This window comes from Salvelinus sp. IW2-2015, linkage group LG15 (assembly GCF_002910315.2).
Source record: "Salvelinus sp. IW2-2015 linkage group LG15, ASM291031v2, whole genome shotgun sequence".
Taxonomy (NCBI): Eukaryota; Metazoa; Chordata; class Actinopteri; order Salmoniformes; family Salmonidae; genus Salvelinus; species Salvelinus sp. IW2-2015.
This window is the reverse complement of record NC_036855.1, coordinates 35,959,047-35,981,211: the sequence shown is the minus strand read 5'-3', so window position 1 is coordinate 35,981,211 and position 22,165 is coordinate 35,959,047. Positions and strand designations below refer to the sequence as shown.

At 43.9% G+C, this 22,165-nt stretch overlaps 1 protein-coding gene across 3 annotated transcripts; it reads left to right on the top strand.

Moving 5' to 3' along the window:
* Positions 1–9,921: 9,921 nt before the first annotated feature.
* Positions 9,922–20,744, top strand: znf131 (zinc finger protein 131). 3 transcript variants are annotated; one of them, XM_024002759.2, is made up of 9 exons: positions 9,922–13,384; positions 14,366–14,541; positions 14,731–14,832; positions 16,952–17,096; positions 17,299–17,428; positions 17,593–17,790; positions 18,027–18,420; positions 18,833–18,963; positions 19,095–20,744. In XM_024002759.2, exons 2-9 carry the CDS (start codon positions 14,418–14,420, stop codon positions 19,578–19,580), a joined length of 1,710 nt encoding a protein of 569 aa, XP_023858527.1. In that variant the 5' UTR covers positions 9,922–13,384; positions 14,366–14,417; the 3' UTR covers positions 19,581–20,744. The 3 variants fall into 3 exon arrangements, with proteins under 3 accessions (XP_023858527.1, XP_023858526.1, XP_023858528.1); XM_024002758.2 differs by having other exon boundaries at positions 9,924–13,384; positions 14,403–14,541; XM_024002760.2 differs by having other exon boundaries at positions 9,926–13,384; positions 14,403–14,541; positions 18,045–18,420.
* The last annotated feature ends 1,421 nt before the right edge of the window (positions 20,745–22,165 follow it).

Sequence of the window (22,165 nt, the reverse complement as noted above, 5' to 3'; positions counted from 1 at the left end):
ATGGACCCAGAGCTACGGATTTTCGCAACACTGCCGTCGAGAATCCCAGGGAAGCAATGCTCGGCAAGACACGAGCAGGATTGTCTGCTGCTCGCATGCCGTTGAGACCCCTGGCCGGCTCAAACGTCTCCGATCTCTCCAGGACAGTTTCAGAGTCCTTCGTCTCGTGCCACCAGCTACTTCCTGTCCTTTTCCGAGTCTCGGAACCTAGGGTTTATATAACCCACCATGTTAACTTCTGGGCAGCCCACTGAGGTGTCCGCTCCTTTCTCACACCCAGTGTGATATTGTGTTCTATTCCAGCCCAAACACATACTCTAGAGAGAGAGCTCGGATCGCTTACGTCTATCAACTCCTTACTGGTCGGGCCTCGGGAGTGGGGCACAGCTATCTGGGAGGCAAGGGCTGAGTGTCTACGTTATCAGAAACTTTAAAAGAGGGGAGATGAATACGGGTTTTTGTCGTTCAGTTTTTGGGAAAGGAGGCTTCCAGGGCCCTGGCTTCCCTATGTCAGGTGATTCGGAATCCATAACGGAATTACTCTATAGAGTTTCCCGGCACTCTTGCTGGCAATCCAGTGGACTGAACGAGCCGGCGTTGCTCGCTCCGTTTTCTGGAGGGACTCGCACGCTGAGGTTAAGGATGAAGATTCTCTCCCGGGGGTTCCTTCCAGCAGTGGACTCTTTGAATTGGCCTCCTCGCCATCCGCATAAGAACGACGGGTAGATCTTCGTCACCCGAGCTCGGTGAGAGAGCTCGCGTTAACGGTGTTTCCCCCTCCGCATCTCAACCATCTCCTCCCATCGTTCGAGACTGAGCCGCATGCCAGCTTGGGAGGTATTCGCATCTTCGACTAAGGAGAGGGAAACGGAGAATCACCACCGCCTTTGCCTCTATTTGCGGTTCTGCTGGACCATTTTGTCCATGTCATGTCCCAGTAAAAGCCAGAGCCTCCATCAGTAAGCGGAGGCTACTGGTGAGCGCTAACTACTCAGGTCTCTCCATCAAGAATCTGTACTACCTTGTCGGTCCATCTACGCTGGCCGGTTCGGCTGCTTCCTGCAAGTGCCTTGATAAGACCTCTGGGGCTGAGGGTTGTTTTATGGACGAAGGCATGGGCTCCGGAAAACATGACATTCCTCTCAGACAGTTGGGAAGCCCACGCCCATTGTTCGCCTTAGATGGGTAAGTCCTCTCCCCAGTACAAAGATGTGGAGACACTTAACCTTTAACCCTCACATATCTTCTGGTAACCACAGTGAACATTTCCTTTTTGATTTTTTCGTTTCACCTTTTACACCCTGTTTGTTTTGGGTCAATCCCTGGCTAGTAATGTCCATAATCCTTCTATTAATGGTCTAAGTATCGTCTATCCTACCTGGAACGTTTCCTTGTCATGTGGAAGTGTTTAATTTGTCTGCTATCTCCTTCCTGTTTCCTTCTGGTCCCCTCTACTCCGGAGGAACCCTGGTGATATTGACCAGGAGTGCCGGAGGAAATATCATGATCTTAACGCAATGGTCTTCAGTCGGTCCCCAGAGCAACTCTCTTCTCCTCACCGGTTCGTATGGATTGTTGTATTGATCTCCTTTCCGGGGACCACTCCCCCTTCGGGGTAGACTATACTCTCTGTCGGCTCCCGACGCAAGGCTCTCCGGAGGAAATATCTGTCTGTTTCTCTCGACGCCGGTACCCGGTGTGCCTTTTTCCCTCTCGCCCCGAGCGGGGGTTTTCTTTGTTAGAGAAAGAAAGGACGGTACTCTGCGCCCCTGCGTGGATTTTAATCGAGGGGCTTTGAAATGAACATAACGGTTAAGAATCGTTATCCGTCTTCCCCTTATGTCGTCAGCCTTCGAGATTCTGCAGGGAGCCAGGTTCTTTACTAAGTTGGACCTTCGTAACGCTTAACCAAATCTCGTACGCATCAGAGAGGGGGACGAGTGGAAAACCCGGCCGTTTACACTGTCCGTTAGGGCATTTTGAATACCGGGGTCTGCCCGTTCGGTCTCGCTATGTCCAGCTGTCTTTCCAGGCATTAGTTAATGAATGTATGAGAGACCATGCTGACATCTTTGTTTTCGTTTACCTTTGAAAACGATATCCTGAAACTGATTTTTTCACCGTCACTCGAAGATTCATGTTCAGAGTCCACGGTTTCGACGTGTACTCCAAGCGCTTTTAAAGAAGAATTGTCCTTCGGAAGGCTGAGAAAGTGCGTTTCATGTCTCCTCCTGTCACATTTCTCGGTTCTGTTTATTCCCCGCTGAAGGCATTCAGAATGATCCGCTAAAGGTCCAGGCTGTCAGCGATTGGCCCGTTCCTAAAGTCACGTGTCGAGTTGCAGCGCTTTCTCGGTTTCCGCTAATTCCTTATCGGCGTTTTCATTCGTAATTTCGGGTCAAAGTGGCTGCCCCTGCCTCACAGCTCTGACTTTCTGTCAAAAGACTTGCCTTTAAAGTGGTCCGGTTTCCCGCGCCAGGAGCTTTTGAATCTCCTCAAGAAGCGTTTACAATCCGCCCTATCCTTGTTAATCCCTGACGTCACTAAACAATTCATGTCGAGGTTTGCGCTTCAGAGGTGGGCGTGGGAGCCATTCTGTCCCACGCTTCCAGTTCTGAACGATAAGGTCCATCCTTGCGCTTACTTTTTCTCATCGCCTGTTCGCCTCGGACGCCAACTATGATGTTGGGTAACCGCGAACTGCTCGCCATCCGCATTAGCCAATAAGGCGAAATGGCGACAGTGGTTGGAGGGGGCGAACCGTCCCTTTTTCGTTTGGAAGCTGACCATAAAGAAACTTGAGTACAATCTCGTTCTGCCAAGGACTTAATGCAACGTCAAGCTTCGTTGGGCGTTGGTTTTTCGCCTCGTTTCGAGTTTCGGATTTTCCCTATCGCCCGGGGAAATAAGAAACCAAGCCTGAATGCCTTATCCCGTCTCTTTTAGGTTCTTCTGTGGCCTTCTACCTGACCCGAGGGGAATTCTCCCTGAAGGGCGTGTTGTCAGGTGAACTGTCTGGGGAATTGAAGACAGGTAAAGCAAGCAACTCACTCAACTGCGTCGCCGCGCGCTTTGTTCCCCCTAGTACGCTTCTTTGTTCGTTCCTGTTTCTCTATCGTCTGGGCTGGTTTTCTTCAGTGGGCTCATTCTGCCAAGTTAGCTGGCCACCGGCGTTCGGGGACGCCTTGCTTCTATTACGCCAGCGTTTTGGCTGGCCTACTCAGGAGCGGGACACGCGCCGTTTCGTGGCTGCTTGTTTCGACTGCGCGCAGACTAAGTCAGGTAACTCCTCCTCCTGCCGGTGTTCAGACCGCTTCCCATTCCTTCTCCGACCATGGTCTCACATCGCCTTAGACTTTTTACCCGGTCTTGCCCTTTGTTGTTCGGGGAAAGACCTGTGATTCTTACGGTATCGATAGGTTTTCTAAAGGCGGCACATTTCAATTCCTCCGCTAAGCCTTCCTTCCGCTAAAGGAGAACGGCAACAAATCACATTGAGCATGGTGGTTTCAGATTCATGGTCTCAACCGTTAGACGCCGGTTTTCAGACAGAGGCCCGCAATTCCAACGTCACAGTTTTGGAGGGAGTTCCTGTCCGTTTGTTGGTCGCTTCCGCAGTCCTCTTCTTCCGGGTTCATCCCCAGTCTAACCCGGCAAGCAAAGAAAGGGCCAATCAGGTCGATTGGCGCATATTTAACGCAGCTTTCCGTTTCGAAACCCTGCGTTTGGGCAGAACAGCTCCCCTGATGGCCTGAGTACTCTTCACAACTCGCTTCCTTCGTTCCTGCTATACCGGGTCTTATCTCCGTTTCAGAGTAGTCTGGTACCAGCCTCCTCTGGTTCTCGTTCCCAGTCGCCGGGGGGGGGGGGGAGTCCAGCGTTCCCTCCGCTCAGGCCTTTTGGTCCAACGTTGTGAGCGCACCTGGAGGAGGGTCAGGTCTGCAACTTTGCCGTTAAACAGGGCGCAGACTTGTGAGAGCCGCCAATAAACGTAGGATTAAGAGTCCTAGGGTATTGGTCGCGGTCAGAGAGTGTGGGCTTTTCCAACTCGTAACCCTTCCCCTTAACGAACAGCTTCTCGCAGTTTGATCACGCGGTTCAATTGAGTCCGTTCCAGTGTCTCTCAGGTCGTGCCAATCCCTTCGCTAGTGACGACTGCTTCATTCCGCGACATCTTCGTGCGCGGTACACCCTGTCTCCAATGTCTCTTGTGTCCAAGCCTTTTCTTCGCGGCCCCGTTTGTTCTTCCCTCCCCCCCCCCCGTCCTTGTCGAAGGGCGGCACTTTTACAAGGTACGGGAAGATCAATGGACATAGCGTTCTCGTGGGACGTGGTCCCAAGTACTTTAGTGGATTGGTGAGGGTTATGCGGTTCCTGAAGGAGAGGCAGTTGGGTCCATCCTCGGGACGTGCTTGGACCGGTTCGTTGAATTGATGATTTCCTTCGTTGCACGCCAAGGGTTCTCGCTCGAGTGCGCCAGGAGGCGCTCGGTGAGTGGGGGGGACTGTCCATGTTCTTGTCTTTGCAATCATGCTCATCTTGTCCCTGTGCCTTTCCCCTTCGACCTTGGTCTTATTAGGTTCTTCCCTCTTTCTAAATCCCTCTCCTACCTCCCCCCTCTCTCCCTCTCCCGCTCTCCTCTCCTCATATCGTTCCGTATTCCTGGCCTCCCAGCTCGTTCTCATTCTCCTAACGACCTCATTTACTCTTTTCCAACACTGTCCCATATGTTTGGCCCTGGCTGATTAGAGTCCCTATTTCTCCTCTGTTTTCCGCTTTGTCCTTGTCGACTTCCTTGTTTGATGTTTGCTGTTCTGTGTCCCTTGTTCCGCACCTGTCTTGGTTTTTGCACTTCTTCAGATGCTGCGTGTGAAGCAGGTGTCTATGTCACTACGGCCTGGTGCCTTCCTGAAGCGACCTGCGTCTTGGTCGCGCGTCTCCAAGTCGTTCCTCTCTACTGACGAGAGGATTTCAGTTTCCTGATTTGGTTTACCTGTAATAAATATCCAGGAGAATCATTGTTTTTTTTAAGACTGGAATAAAGACTCTTGGTTTCTATTACGTCGCTTTTGGGTCCTCATTCACGCAGCATAACAAAGACCAGAAAGCGTGCAGCTTGTGGCTATTCGTTGAAATGGTTAAGAAACTCTTAAAGCTCAACATTAGGTGAAGATGATAAACCTCACTAAAATCAAAACCATTGACCAGTCTGCAGTTGTGCATGTAAACGGGTCTAGAACTTTGACTATCTACCCAAGGAAGAAAAGAGGCGAGAAGCTCACCTCAGACTATCACTGGTGCATCATTGAAGGCACGGAACAACTAAGGAACATTGTGACCTTTGACCTTACACCCATCAAGCCCTTCCCATAGAAGGATTGGTTGCAACAGAAGAGACGAACAAAGACATCTACACATAAATACATTACCATTTCTTACCAGACAGGCGGTGGTTCATGTGCAAGGTATTATAGATGTATACACGATAAATGTCCCTTTAATCTCTTCCGCACCCGCTCTCCATTGTGTAACAAGCTGTCATATCTTATCAGTCCACTAGGGACTTTTGTCTCATGTAAGTGTGTATGTGTATTCTGTGTTATTTAGTTAGTAAAATAAATAATGAAACCAAATGCATTTACTGGAAGAAACTGTGGCAGATGCAAATTTTGATAACAGAATTACGGTAAAATCTCAGTTTCTCATGCAACCATGTTCTCCAAAAACTTAAAATATCTGCTCCGAATTAAGATTCAAAGATGTCTGTAGTAGAAAATGGGGTGTCAGCTTTGACATGACACCTTGAGTTAAAAAAAAAAAGATTTTGTTGAAGTGGATTTACATACGGTAACATAATTACGGAAACGGAATTACATCGTGGGTCCCTGAACATTTTGGAATGGCAGAGTGAGCCAATCACACTCTTTTTTGTTCAATGCTACGTGACATTCCATATATGGCTGTTGTGGCTACTGCTTGCTAGCATGAGGATGAAAACTGCAGTTTTCCAGAAAAGCTAGCAGTCATTCAATCTTCTCGTGTAACGGTTGGGATAATGGAACAATTCGGAGTACAACGCATTTCTCATCCCTCTATTGGGTACCTTTTTTCTCTTGTCGCCTCCGCTGTGTCTTAATCTACACAGGAAACCTGTCCAAACCCTAGTCCAGCTGTAAAGCAATCTGCTGGTTAACATTGCTTGAGAGATACACAGCTGTGTTCTCTATGACAAGACAATTCTGAATCTTTCTGGTGACCTTCACCAGAAATATTGGTGGTGCTAAAACAATTGATTACTGGACTCATTTTGTGGACACTCTTCCAAGACGCTGCTAAAGCTTGCAGAGAACACCGGAGGTGTGGCTGAAAAAGTGATCATGTATGTTCTCAGAAGGTCGATGATAGGTTGCTGGATTATCATGAACTACATTGTGCACTGTGGCACATGTGAACCAGAGCCCTAAGTACTTTATTTTCTACACTAATCATAACTTAAGACATTTGATGTATTAGTAGTTTATTTCATTATTTTCAATGAAAATGTCACTTTAAAAGGTATTTTAAAAATGACTGTGGATTCATTACCATCTACATGGTGGCCATTTTGAATTCAGCTTCCTGGTGAAAATATTTAATTAGTTCCTCTTTTATCTGTCAGATACCAGCTTTTATGGCAGCCATTTTTAAAAAACACATAAAAACACATTTTTAAAAACACGCTTGCAGGTTAAGTTTGAATGGTTTTGACCATTAACAGCTATGACGGAAGTTACTTTTTTTGTCGCAGGTTAGGAGAATTTATCCAGCAGGTTAGGAGAATTAACATAAGCCGGTTTGGAGAGTTAGGTTAATGTTAAGATTAAGGAAATGGTTAGCTAAAATGCTCTCCTAACCGGCTACGAAAAGTCACTTTCAGTCAGATGTACTCCATCTAGTCACAACCAATTTGTTACAAACCTAAGGAATGTTTGTACCAAATGTAATGCTTCTATCCACAACCTGCCCAGGGACTGCAGTTAACATTTGCCAGCTGGCTAAAACCAGCACTTTTACAGAAACTTTGTATTAATATGCACTGTCCCTGTAAAAATAAACTCAAAAAAATGCAAGGCCATGGACCAGCTTGTTAGATGCACTATTGTAAAGTGGTTGTTCCACTGGATATCATAAGGTGAATGCACCAATTTGTAAGTCGCTCTGGATAAGAGCGTCTGCTAAATGACTTAAATGTAAATGTAAATAAAGATATTGAAGTCAATTATTATAGTGTATTTAGATAGCTAAAATATTAGAATCCTTGATGAATTCTCAGCTAAGATATTTTTTATTTTATCAGTTGGGTTTTAGACCAGGTCATAGCACTGTCTCTGCTGCATCCCTAGTTATAAATAATAAATATATAATATAAATATTATAAATAAATAAGTGGCTAACTGTATGGATAAAAGGCAACATTGTGCTGCCCCTTTCATTGACCTGTCAAAGGATTTCGATACTGTTGATCACTCACTACTAATTCAGAGGTTTTACTCAATTGGCCTAGACCAGGCTGCATGTAACTGGTTTAAAAATTACTTGACAGATAGAACTCAATGTACTGTATATCTACTGATGGTGTTAAATCAGGTTTCCTGGATATTACGAAAGGTGTCCTGCAGCAGTCAATTCTGGGTACTGAACTTTGTACTGTTTACATTGACAATATCGATTTGTCTGTCAAAATATGTAACCTGCACTTGTATGCCGATGATATTGTTGTGTATGCTATTGCCCCCATGGTTGAACAGGCTCTATCTGAACTACGSTCTGCCTTCATTATGTTACAGAAAAACGTTATTATCCTGAAATTAGTATTGAATGCAGGTAAAACTAAGYATATGTTGGTCTTTAGAGCGCATAAAAATAAGTCTGATGATTTAAGCATATGTACTTTGGAGGGTGTCCATATTGATCGTGTCCGTGCTAACAAATATCTGGGCATCTGGATARATGAAAAGCTGTCTTTTAAAAAGCATATTGATGAGTTGGTTAATAAAAATGGGCTTCTTCTGTAGAAATAGGTCCTGCCTTTTGCTAAACTGTAGAAAGTAGATAATTAAGTCGATGTTCCTATCGGTCCTAGACTATGGCGACATCTATATGAACGCAGCTGCCGCTTCATTAAAGCCGTTAGATGGGTAATCATAGCGTACTGCACTTTATTACGGGCAACAATTTTTTACTAATCACTGCATCTCTACCAGAAAGTTGTTGCCACTTTTTGATGTCACGTAGCATAATATATTTTATTTTTTCATTTATAAAACCCTTTTACAAAAGGTCCCACTGTACCGAACATCATTACTAAACTTAAGACATGAGTTACCACACTCGGCATCAGGGATGGCTAACTTGGAAATTCCTTGGTCCTACTGAGTTAGGCAAATCCACTTTTAGTTTTCTTGCACCTTATTTGTGGAACAATCTTCAAAATGTTCTCAAATTGTATGTTCTGGTGCCTCTAGGGCAATTCAGAAAGCTGATTGAGGACCTCATTACTGATGAATGTGTTTGTTTTTATGACCGTGTTTTTCTTTGTTTCAGTTTGCATTTTGTATTTATATTTTGATGTCTGTATTTTCTGTAATACAGGTCTGATCTGTAAAATAGACCTTGTCTCAGTATAAAATAAAGGTTAAATAAAAATAAAATAAAACATTAGCTAACGCCACTTTTTGTGAATTTTTAAGCATTTACGGAAATAAAAACATGCGCGTAAAGCACAACCGCTTCATAATTCATAAAGGACATGTTAACTGAATGATATTATCTCATATGACAAAATGTACAACATCACCTAAGCCTGTGTTCATCTCAAACCTTATTTTCAGCATTTATCCCAAAACCTCATTCTTTCCCCATTCATTTCCCCCATAGGAATGGCTGAACCAACCAGAGGTAACCAAGCTGGCGAGCTACTGCTAGAATTCAGGGTTGTCACTAGTTAACACAGTCACAAAGTCAAATTCAATTATTTATATATACACCCATTATAGGGGATTCCGTGTTGGAGCTACCGTGCTTCCATCTTGGCACTCCCACACCGGTGTAAAAAACATTTTGGAATATATGAAGTATAATTGTTGGAGATTACTAATGGTACTGTCCCCACTACAACAACAAAATACTTAAATACATGTAATTTTGTCCTTGAAACAGTTACATGAAATACTGTAGAATGTAATTAATTCCTATGGAAAACTGATTGTGCCTACTGGGAAGTGCCAATATGGCCGAGTTAGATAAACTTGGATTTTTCGGCAGGTACATATGCAGGATGCTACCCTCCAAAGCATGACCTTCGCTCCAGATCAAAACTCCAAACCTACAACCTAATTTGGACCAAAATTAACCGGAGAGATTACTGCTTCCAAGGTTTTATTTGTCCAAGCTTTCCGGAGGGTGCTCCAGCCAACAAACAGCAGAGACCAGAGGACACCATTCCAACCTGGAACTGAGCCAGATACAAATTCAATGAGCACTAAGGTGTGAAGTAAAAGGCCTTTGGGCCCAACAAGTGTCAGGAGTCTTTGAAACGTCCTAAAGCCCCATCCTGCTGTTCAAATACCATATTCACTGGCATCGGGACTCTGATTCTCTATTGGTTACAGACTTTTGGCCTCCCATCCTATTCTAACCACCTCTCGCTGGCTTTTTATACAAGTTACCTGATGACATTTCTGTACAATATGATCTTGTTGCCATCTGATGCACATTCAGAGGTCATAAATCAGCACTGCAGAACTCTCCCTGTACTATGCCGTGCCTTGATTGTATTACCATTGATGATATCTGGAAATGTGCATGTACACCCTGGCCCATCTACAGTTGCTAGCCCTAATTCTGACTTGTGCTCTGATATCTGCTTCACTGATTTCTGCTCTCGTAAAAGCATGGGTTTTCTATTACCTAAAATGGATCAATTGAAAGTGTGAGTTCACAGCTCCAATCCAGATGTGTTGGTCATTACTGAGACGTGGTTAAGAAAGAGTGTTTTGAATACTGATGTTAACCTTTCTGGTTGAACCTTTTTCGGCAAGACAGATCTTCCAAAGGTGGGGAGTGGCATTCTTTACCAAGGATCCCCTTTAGTGCTCAGTTGTCTCCACCAAGTCTGTACCCAAACAATTTGATTTGCTGGTTTGAAGCATTAAACTTTCAAATAGCTCTTTGTTGACTGTTGCTGGGTGCTATCGTCCTCCATCAGCACCGGCTTGTACCCTACCTGCCCTAAGTTCTCTCCTGGCCCCTTACACTAAGTCTGAATTTGTCCTGCTAGGTGACCTAAACGGGACATGCTTAAACCACCTGACCAAGTCCTAAAGCAATGGGACTCCCTAAATCTTTCTCAGATTATCAACAGTCCCACAAGGTATGGCTCCAAACACCCAGAAAAGGCTACTCTCCTCGATGTTATCCTCACAATTAATCCTGATAGGTATCAGTCTGGTGTATTCTGTAATGACCTTAGTGATCACTGTTTTACAGCCTGTGTTCGTAATGGCTGCTCAGTGAAACGACCTGTCCTGATTTGTCATAGACGCTTGCTAAAAAACTTAAATGAGCAAGCCTTCCTTCTTGACCTGACCTCTGTAAAATGGTATAGAATCAGCTTGAATCCCATGTCGAAGACACTTGGACCTTCTTTTTTGATATTTTCAGTGGTATTGTTAACAAACACGCCCCCATTAAGAAAATTAGAATTAAAAACAGGTTCAGCCCCTGGTACGACCGTGATCTTGCAGAGTTACTCCAACTCAAGAATTGCATTTGACGAAAGGCTCAGCACACGTATACTCTCAGGCACTCAGGCTATCCGGACCGCCAAAGTTAGTTACTTTAAGGAGCAGTTCTCTCTCTGTGGGTCTAACCCCAAGAAGTTCTGGAAAACGGTCAAAGACCTGGAGAATAAACCCTCCTCCTCACAGCTGCCCATGTCCCTTAATGCTGATGATGTGGTTGTTACTGACAACAAGCACATGGCTGAGCTCTTTAATCACCACTTCATTAAGTCAGGATTCCTATTTGACTCAGCCATGCCTCGTTGCCTATCCAACATTTCCTCATCTCCCATCCCTTCTTATGCGACTATCCCCAATACTTCTCCCTCTTTTTCCCCTGTCCCACTACAAAGTTTCTCCCTGCAGGCAGTCACTGAGTCTGAGGTGCTAAAGGAGCTCCTTAAACTTGACCCCAAAAAAACATCTGGGTCAGATGGTTTAGACCCTTTCTTCTTCAAGGTTGCTGCCCCTATCATCACCAAGCCTGTCTCTCTTTCTGGGGAGGTTCCCATTGCTTGGAAGGCAGCCACAGTTCATCCTTTATTTAAAGGGGGAGATCAAGCTGATCCTAACTGTTATAGGCCTATTTCTATTTTGCCCTGTTTATCAAAAGTGTTGGAAAAACTTGTCAATAATCAACTGATTGGCTTTCTTGATGTCTATAGTATTCTCTCAGGTATGCAATCTGGTTTCCGCTCAGGTTATGGATGTGTCACTGCAACCTTAAAGGTCCTCAATGATGTCCCCATTGCCCTTGATTCTAAGCAATATTGTGCTGCTATTTTTATTGACTTGGCCAAAGCTTTTGATACAGTAGACCATTCCATTCTTGTGGGCCGGCTAAGGAGTATTGGTGTCTCTGAGGGGTCTTTGGCCTGGTTTGCTAACTACCTCTCTCAAAGAGTGCAGTCTATAAAGTCAGAAAATCTGCTGTCTAAGCCAATGCCTGTCACCAAGGCAGTACCCCAAGGCTCGATCCTAGGCCCCACGCTCTTCTCAAAATACATCAACAACATAGCTCAGGCAGTAGGAAGCTCTCTCATCCATTTATATGCAGATGATACAGTCTTATACGCAGCTGGCTCCTCCCCGGAGTTTGTGTTAAATACTCTACAATAAAGTTTTCTTAGTGTCCATCAAGCTTTCTCTACCCTTAACCTTTTTCTGAACACCTCCAAAACAAAGGTAATGTGGTTTGGTGAGAAGAATGCCCCACTCCCCACGGGTGTTATTACTACCTCTGAGGGTTTAGAGCTTGAGGTAGTCACCTCATACAAGTACTTGGGAGTATGGCTAGATGGTGCACTGTTCTTCTCTCAGCACATATCAAAGCTGCAGGCTAAAGTTAAATCTAGACTTGGTTTCCTCTATCGTAATCGCTTCTCTTTCACCCCAGCTGCCAAACTAACCCTGATTCAGATGACCATCCAACCCATGCTAGATTACGGAGACATAATTTATAGATCGGCAGGTAAGGGTGCTCTCGAGCGGCTAGATGTTCTTTACCATTCGGCCATCAGATTTGCCACCAATGCGCCTTATAGGACACATCACTGCACTTAATACTCCTCTGTAAACTGGTCATCTCTGTATACCCGTCGCAAGAACCACTGGTTGATGCTTATTTATAAAACCCTCTTAGGCCTCACTCCCCCCTATCTGAGATATCTACTGCAGCCCTCATCCTCCACATACAACACCCGTTCTGCCAGTCACATTCTGTTAAAGGTCCCCAAAGCACACACATCCCTGGGTCGCGACTGGAACGAGCTGCAACAAACACTCAAACTGGACAGTTTCATCTCAATCTCTTCCTTCAAAGACTCAAACATGGACACTCATACTAACAGTTGTGGTTGCTTTGTGTGATGTATTGTTGTCTCTACCTTCTTGGCCTTTGTGTTGTTGACTGTGCCCAATGTTTGTACCATGTTGTTGTTATGTTGTGTTGCTACCATGATGTGTTGTCATGTGTTGTTGCCTTGCTATGTTGTTGTCTTAGGTCTATCTTTATGTAGTGTTGTCTCTCTTGTTGTGATGTGTGCATTGTCCTATATTTACATTGTATTTTTATTTTATATCCCAGGCCCCCAGGAGGCGTTTTGGCTTTTGGTAGGCCGTCATTGTAAATAAGAATGTTTGTTCTTAAATGACGTGCCTAGTTAAATAAAAATCTATATCTCAGTTACCTGTTTTTCACACGTGTATCTGCCCTCTCATTGGCTAGATAGGCCCTACTTGAAATTGCTTCCCCCTGCCTGCCTTCCATCTTTGAGGACGTATTTGTCATTATTAGCGCGGTTTGTCGATTATCTTGTCAATATAATAGGCAATCTTTGGTGTTAACTATTGACAACCAAAATGCAGAGAATCGAAAGGGGAAGGCCATATGTTGCGTAGCAACACTCCTCGGCGTCCTTTGGTGTTTGCAATGGCTTGCGGGAATCTGAGGCCCGATTGAGTGACCGCCCTTTTTAGACAAACGAAAGTAGAGCAACGCTGTTAGAGTCGGGAGAGAATAATACGCAAAAACAACTAATTAAAGCTGCGGAACCTAACTTGAGGTATGTTTTATGATGCATGAGTTGAAATATTTCGGCCAAAAGAGGTCTAAATTGGGAAATGTCTCTGGAAAAAGTGTATTTTAATGCGCGATTTGATGACGTAATGGCGATGGTCAAACTCGACATGGCGAGCCTTCACGGGCCTATTTGAAATGATTACCTAGCTAACGTTAACGCGATTCTGTATTATAAAGCGTTGGTATGATTAGATACACATTATGATTAAATGTTGATCGTTAGTTTGATTTTCCGGCCTGAATTATAGCCAGACTAGAGCTAGAGGCCTTCCGCTGTAACTAAGCTATTTAGCTAGCGACCTACATTAGCAGTGTTCGAGGATATCAAAACCGTGATGTATCATGGGTAAATTGACTGACGGACTAACCTACAAATAATATTGAGTAGTTATTTATGAACCAAGGTGATTTGTAGATCTGCCTCGCCTTTAAAGTATACTGCAATGTCGATCGCGCCCACTGTCTTCCATTGTCATTGGCCAACTTAATGCGATTGTCGTTGCTGTCAAACGCATGATTGGCTGAATTCGAACTCTTTCCTTTGCATTGGTACTATTCTATTGGATAATACATGAGATTGACGCGTTTTCCCCTCCTCGAACATCCTTATGATAGCACGGACCATCATGAAGTATCGGGAATCCTTGGGACGTGGTTAGGTAGCTAAGTGGTTAGGGGTATGGACGTCCCAAGGATCCCAGATGTCATTCATAATGTAATGTTGAGAACTCAGTCCGACATAGCGTTATTTTCCTTCACATAAACCCACATTGGCAGATAATGATGAACATATATTCATTAGGCTACAAAATGCCCAATGATAAAATGTTATTGAAATCAAAATGTTAACATCACAGTACTGTCCATCATGCGGTAAGCATGTTGGTCATATTTAACAAATTTGTTTTCCCACATGTAACTGTACAGATACAGACCATTACTGGTGATGTGATAATCTGTACAGTGTGCCATCTTTGCATGGATATCTTCCTTGTGCCTAGGTGAGGGGCTGAGCCATGGCAGACGAGGACGAGGTGGATTGTGGCAGTGAGTTCCCAGCCCTCTATAAAGTCATGCTGGACAAATTGAATGAACAGAGACAGTTGGACCAGTTCACAGACATCACTCTCATAGTGGATGGTAAGCTCATCCTCAATGATGCTTGTTGTATTGCAGAAAGTGGAGGTGCAGTTTAAAGTTGTATATTTTCTTCAGATTAAACCATTTCTGTTTCAATATCATTGTGTTCAAGACAAGTGTCCACTTGTATTCAATTTAATTATGTTCTGTGCTGTACCATTTATGGGCTCATCTTACTCTGGTCCGTAGGGCACCAGTTCAGGGCTCATAAGGCAGTGTTGGCAGCATGCAGTCAGTTCTTCCACAAGTTCTTCCAGGACTTCACACAAGAGCCACTAGTGGAGATTGAAGGTGTGTATTGCTCAGGGTTTCCGTTAGCCGGCAAAAGCGATTTTTAATATATATATTTATTTTTTATAAAATAAAATAAACTTGCCGGCCAAAAAGTTGTGCAAAATAATTATTTTTATTAATTTATGGAAATACCAGTTGATGGAAATACATTTGACCACCATGCTTATAGGTTCATTTACATAATTGAGTGGAATTAAATTGGCCTGTGTGTATTTTCATTAGTCATCATGCATCTTATCCAAAACAACTGTCACACGTGGACAGCATATAGAGCCTATTTTGAGCTCTATTTCTCCTGCAGCTCCTCAGCTGGTTGCTGCTGGAGTAAACGTGCTTTTATAAGCCATTCATTGCGCAACAATTCAAAATGCAATTGTGTCTTAAAAAACTGTTTTGGTGCAGGATTAAAAAGAGCTACTATTTTTATTTCTCAGCTGGTAATTAAAGCGTGCCTCCCATTCACAATTCAAGTGCAGGCTATCAATCAGCGAGTCACCCACCACTTTACAATGTGAACTGGAGGCAGTATACATTTTGAAAACATACTTAATTGTTTGAAACATTAATGTTTTATTTCCTATTATGAGGTATGTCTTGCATTGTTTCAAAGTAACCTATCAGCAAAATCCGACCATGGAAATGTGGAGGCAATTCTTTTATAAAGACTCCATAGCCGGCGTGTGAGTTTCAAGATTGGGTGTGCTTACAATTTATCCTACCATTTCTACTGTTCTGCGTGCCAGTTATGATTTTCATATGAGCATTATCATAAAAATCTGAATTAAAATGATTTATATAAAAAATATATAAAAAAATTGCTAATGTGTCTAATCACCAGCCTCTGTCATATGGACACATTGATACACCTTGGTCCATTGGCGGCTAAAGAAATTAGCGCATGGAACTCATAGCCTATAGGCCAATGCCGCAGTAGGCCTATAACTTCCATTGCTCTTTCACACTGAGGATTGGTGATTATCGAGGGGGAGATTGTTGTAAAGATTTTTCAAATAGCTTACTGTGAGGGACTATAGTTTTAATATATTATCATTCGCAATGGATGTTTAAAAAAAACAAAAAACATTTTCCTATATTTCATTGTTCTCATGGAGCACTCCAAACAAAAGACAATGAAAAATTTACAAATCTCGTAAATGATGGTTATGAAATAAACCAAAACTTGTTTCTCACAAGTGTAGCAGTTTGTGAACTCTGCAAACAACGTTTTCCCTCCGCGAATGAGAACGATAAATGACGAATTAATACATGCATTAACAGAAATTAATGTAACCAAATGGCGGGGATTAATGGTACATTTACTGCTGGTGACATATGTAATGGGGAATTGATCATTAATGTAACCAAATGGCGGGGATAAATGGTACATTTACTGCTGGTGACATATGTAATGGGGAATTGATAAAAAAAAAATATCTAAGAGAAAACAATTCACACAATGAAATGTGCAAGAATCGACGGGAGACAGCTCAGCCGTTCTGGAGAGCGTCTCGCCTATACAGTATCTTTGCCACACATCCCTCTTCTTCTTCACTCAACATTTTAAAATTATACTCAAGATGCATTATCTTCAAACATATTTTAGATGCTTTTCACTGACAGCCGCTACTCAATAATCAGCTAGGCTTATTGCCACGTGCGCTGCCCAAATTACCGGCTTCCCGAAAAGGCATAGACCTACGAGCTTGTGATTTGAAACCTACAAGCTTGTGATTTGAAACAATCCACAGCTATAAAAAAGTATAACGATCCTAGATTCCTCTTTGGCTAAGTCATGATTTCTGGTTTAGTATTTTCTTTCTTTCTATATAGACAGGAGTAATTATATAATTTTGGCAAATGTATTTCTATTTACTTCCCTATTGGACCCACCGCTATGTCATGTTCTATTGGCCAGTAAATTAAAATCTTCCTGGTCATGTTGTCCGGCGCAGAAACCCTGGTACTGCTGAACCAATGACACATCCTCTGTCTTACTGTCATATCAAGAAAATAAACAATAGCAGAAAGAGCTTTATAGCCCCTGAGAAAAGCAAAAAACAAGACTTATCACATGCTAACCCGGTGCACCCATCAATCCTCTGTGTTTGTTCTCCAGGAGTCAGTAACTCAGCCTTCCGCCAGCTGATGGAGTTTACGTACACGGCTATACTTGCTGTCAATGGACCAGAGGAGGTCAATGACGTGTGGAAGGCAGCAGAGTACCTCCAGATGCAGGAGGCCATCAAGGCCCTCAACAACAGGTTAGCCTGCCATTAGAACATCTGGACCCCCTTACTACTAATATAGCCCCGTACTACTTATAGTCCCTTACCACCAATATAGGTTAGTCCCTTTTTTGGTGTTGTCTTGTTTGGTTGTCATCTTTTTTTGTTAACTGATATTTTATCCCTGTGTATTTGAACGTAGAGCACTTTGATGGAATTAAACCTTCTCTCTCCATAGGATGAGTGATGGCACTCCCTTCAGTCCGTCCCAGGCCCTGGCGGCGGGGAAGAGCAAGACCAAAAAGAGGGAGCCGGCTGAGACTTTCAGTGTGATCATGGAGACTCTTCCGTCAGTGGTGGGGGAGCAGGTTAGAGGTCTACAATGACGCATTATGGTTGAGTTATTATGACATAGAATTATGACCTGCATAAAGTTCTAAAAAGTGTCCCAAATCCTCCCCGTCATCATCCTAATCCTCGGTCCTTTCCTCCTAATATGTGTTGCTGTGCTGACCCCAGTCTGTCCTTCCAGGTGGAGATTGAGGTGGAGATCGGGGAGGGGGCCATCGAGGTGGAGGAGACTGGTATGGAGGAGGAGGTGGTGGATGCTGCTCGGACCGCCCAGGCTGCCTCGGACGACTCGGCCCTGGCACTGCTCGCTGACATCACCAGCAAGTACCAGCAGAGGGGGCCAATGCTGCACGTGCTGAAGAAGGAAGGACTGGAGGAGGTGAACGAAGCACTCGGTCTCTCTAATGCGCATGTAAAAAACCACACACTTGGACTGTGACCAACCTTCATTCAAAGCATTCATTTTAATATTATAAGGAGACTATTCTTTTTGGTGACATTTCCAATCTTTCTTAAAACAAGTTGTGTGTGTGTGTGTGTGTGTGTGTGTGTGTGTGTGTGTGTGTGTGTGTGTGTGTGTGTGTGTGTGTGTGTGTGTGTGTGTGTGTGTGTCAGGAGGTGGTGTCTCAGGAGGAGGTGGTGTCTCAGGAGGAGACAGTGACAGCTCCCAAGACTCTTGAGGGCCTGGAGGTGGTCGAGGTCCAGATCTCTCAGCTGGACAAGATGTTCCGCTGCAACAAATGTGACCGCAGCTTCCGCCTCTACTACCACCTCAAACAGCACATGCGCGCGCACGTGGCTGCCCTGGACAAGCCGCATGTGTGTTGCCACTGCGGTAAGGCGTACATGCGGGAGGCGGCGCTGAAACAGCACCTGAACACGTTACATTACGAGGCAGAGGAGCTGTCGCGCAGCCAGTCCCAGAAGAAGAAGATGCACATGTGTGATTACTGTGACAAGCAGTTTGACCACTTTGGACACTTCAAGGAGCACTTACGTAAACACACCGGTGAGAATGATAATACCCAGAGGGATTCATTTAGGGTAGGGGTGTCGAACTCATTCCATGGAGGGCCAAGTGTCTGTGTCTGTTGGTTTTTCCTTTCAATTAAGACCTAGACAACCAGGTGAGGGGAGTTCCTTACTAATTAGCGACCTTGATTCATCAATCACTTACAGGGGTGGAGTAAAAAAAAACAGACACTCGGCCCTCCCAAGTTTGACACGTGATTTAGGGGTTCAAGTTCATCTGTGTCCAAGTGCCCGAGTTAACTATTGGTAGTGTTCATTTGTAGTTCCTGGTGCAGGCTAAAACGGCCTCCACAGCATTTCATTGCAATTATGAACAAGACTTCACTTCAACAACATATTTTTGTCTCTCTATGACTATGATCACTATGATTTTTGGTCCCTGTGTGTAGGTGAGAAGCCGTTTGAGTGTCCAGACTGCCATGAGCGCTTTGCCAGGAACAGCACATTGAAATGTCACATGGCTGCCTGTCAAAACGGCGCCGGGGCCAAGAAGGGACGCAAAAAAGTCTACGAATGTCAGGTACGGAGAACAGTCCTTTTTCCACCTGATTTAATCAGGAGTCGAAATGTACGGTTTTTGTGCTGATGTTCTGCCGATCACACCCTTGACTAGTGCACTTGCTGAGGTTCTAAAATGATCTCTCTCTCTAGGTGTGCAGCAGTGTGTTCAACAGCTGGGAGCTTTTTAAAGACCACCTGACGACCCACACAGGAGAGAAGCCCAACCACTGCACCATGTGTGACATCTGGTTCACCCAGCCCCACGACCTGCGCCGACACCTCCGCGAACTGCACAGTGTCACAGACGACACGCTGATGACCCAGGAACTGGACATCGGTGCCATGGCAATGCAAGAGGAAGTGGCCGGGGAGGAGGACGAGGAGGGAGGCGAGAGCGAGACCCTCTTACTGGAGGACGTGATGAGGGTGGAGCATGTTACCGTGGAGCCCGTAGACGTGGTAGTCATGGAGGAAACGGACATGGTGGTGGAAGAGGTGACGGAGATGTGTGAGGAGGACGTGCAGAGACTGAAGGAGGCAGGAGTGGAGATCCGGGTGGTGCAGGTGTCAGCGGCGGGACAGGTGAACTCTGAGATCCAGGTGGAGGAGGAATCACAACAGATTGTGGATGTATGAAGCAGGAGCGGAGCTCCATCTAAAATCGTACCCTGTTCCCCATAAATACAGTACCTACCTTTGCTTTGACCAGAAGTAGTGCACTGTATGAGGAAAAGGGTTTTATTTGAGATGTGCCTGCTGATTATGGTCAAACTGGAAAAGCTCCACCTCCTCACCTTGTTGACTAATAGGGTAACGGACAGAGACAAGTATTTGAAGTTGCTCACATTTTTAGATTCTATTTATTTAGAACCTGCTGTCAGCATGGCTCTGTCTTCTCTCTGTGTGTCTGTGGCAGAGATATACCTGCTGAATGCACTTACACTGACCCCTGTTCAAGGTTTTGTCACAGACCGATCAAAAGCTTTCTTTGTTTTTTGCTTTCTTTGTTTTTTGTGTGTGTTTTTTTTTACATTTTAGCATGTACATTTGAGATCATCAAAATTCATTTGCCAAGACAGTATGCAATCCATGAAGATCCCTTCTCCGTTAAATGGTTTCACTAGCAGACGCCAGTTATTGATTGGAATGCACAGTCTGTTTCACTGTCATACAGCTGCAGACATATTAATGATGTGCCTCACTGCTGTTTCCCAGTTGGAATCCATCTGAAGCACAGATCTGTTGAAAAATCATTCAGCATTCGACTGAAGAGCATGTTTTTGATGGTGCCTATGCCCTAACTGATGAAAAAAAAAAAACTTTAATATTTGAATAAAAAGATAATGGCTGTTAGTGTACGTATGTTTTCTGGTTTCTGCCCACCAATTCCCCTGCTCGTCTACCTCTTTCCTGTTCTGACTGCAGCACAGCCCTGTTCCCACAAGACATTGGGGTTTATGTATGACACTGTTATGAGTTATGCTATTAAGAAACAGAAGTCAGAAAGTATTAAAAGTTAAAACGTTTTTTTATTTTACAAATGTTCATAATTGCATTGTTTTCTTTGTGCAGCTCAATTAAGAGGGAGTGACTTAATCAATACATATTGAATTCTCAAAACGTGTCCACACTTTGCAGTTACATTTCTTACAATGCTTTCAAATGTGCCACTTTCAAATGTGTCAGACGGAGAAGTGGAAGTTTAGTTTACTAGTCATCAAGAATGAACAAAAACCTGCTGGGTCTAAATGCAATTTTTAAATGTTTTATATATGCTTGTAAATAAAAGGTTGACGTAAACCACATTGGCTCTGACTGTCAACCACTGTTGCTGTCATTTACTGCTTTGGTGCTCTTCTTGCCACCACAGCAGAAGGCCCTTGAGAGGGCAGCATACAGACGGGAGCCCAATGAGGGTTTCCTGGGCTGCTGACTGCAGGAGCATCTGAAATTACATTAACAAGAAGGCCTGTAAGCCACCGTATGCAACAGATGAAGATGGTTGTCCAGTCCACTATTTACAGTGATAAAGGCTGTAGATCTTTTGTCACATTTAAGGAAACCTGCACATTTGTTTTGTGAAAAGCTAGTCGGGTCCAAAATTATTAAATAAATTGTAAAAATGCTGAACTACGTAACAGTACTGCTCCTGTCCCTCTTCTCATCCCAACCAGGGCTTGAACCTGGAATCCTCTAGCACACACCGGCAACAGTCACCCTCGAAGCATCGTTAGCCATCGCTCCACAATAGCCACAGCCTTTGCAGAGCCAAGGGGAAACAACTACTTCGAGGTCTCAGAGTAAGGGATGTCACCGATTGAAAAGTTACTAGAGCGCACCGCTGACTAGCTAGCCATTTCACACCAGTTACACGGGACTGAGTCCGGAGACAGATGGCCATTGCAAAAAGTTGATTTTGTGGCCTATTAACATATGTTTTGTGTGAATTTTGACGTGCGCTTGGGGTTATGGTCGTGCTGGAAGATACACTTGCAGCCAAGTTTCAGCCTCCTGGCAGCGCCAACCAGGTTTTTTAGCCCCAGGACCAGTGAAAGCAAAATAGCCCCATAACATCAAAGATCCACCACAATATTTTACAGTAGGTACAGATGTAGGATCTTAATTTGAGCCACTTTGCTACAGCTGGAAGATAATCCTGCAGCAACAGGAAATGTGAATTATTAAGTGGGTTAAATTAATGGACATTTTTTAAGGGGTTGATACAGTCTGAAATGTCTACTATAAGTGGAAATTACAAACTTCCGAAGCCTTTTAAACCTCAAATACACTACAATACTGCTTTCGCGTAGGATTTACGGTATTTTGCTTGAAAAAAAATGGGCCAATTTTTACCACATTCTTCCTTTCATATGGCCTTGTATACCTCCTGTGCAGTGAAAAGTGGTAGTAGTGGTGTGCAGATGTGGGTGGGCGTCTATTTTAATACATTATTGAATAGACACCCTCAAAAAGAAATCCATTACTCATTTGTTTAGGCAGGTCCTAAGAAACATAAGACAAAAAAAAAAGTATTTTCAAAACAATAGAATGGAATTTGTTGAATTATGTTAAGTCCAAATGAATGAAATCTATAGGTGATTATTTTCTTTATTAACAGACAAGACATAAGAAATAATATATACTGTTAAAATGTTCACATGGAGAAAAGCACCAGGAATTGATGGCTTTCCCATAGAATTCTATTCAACATTTTGGGGACA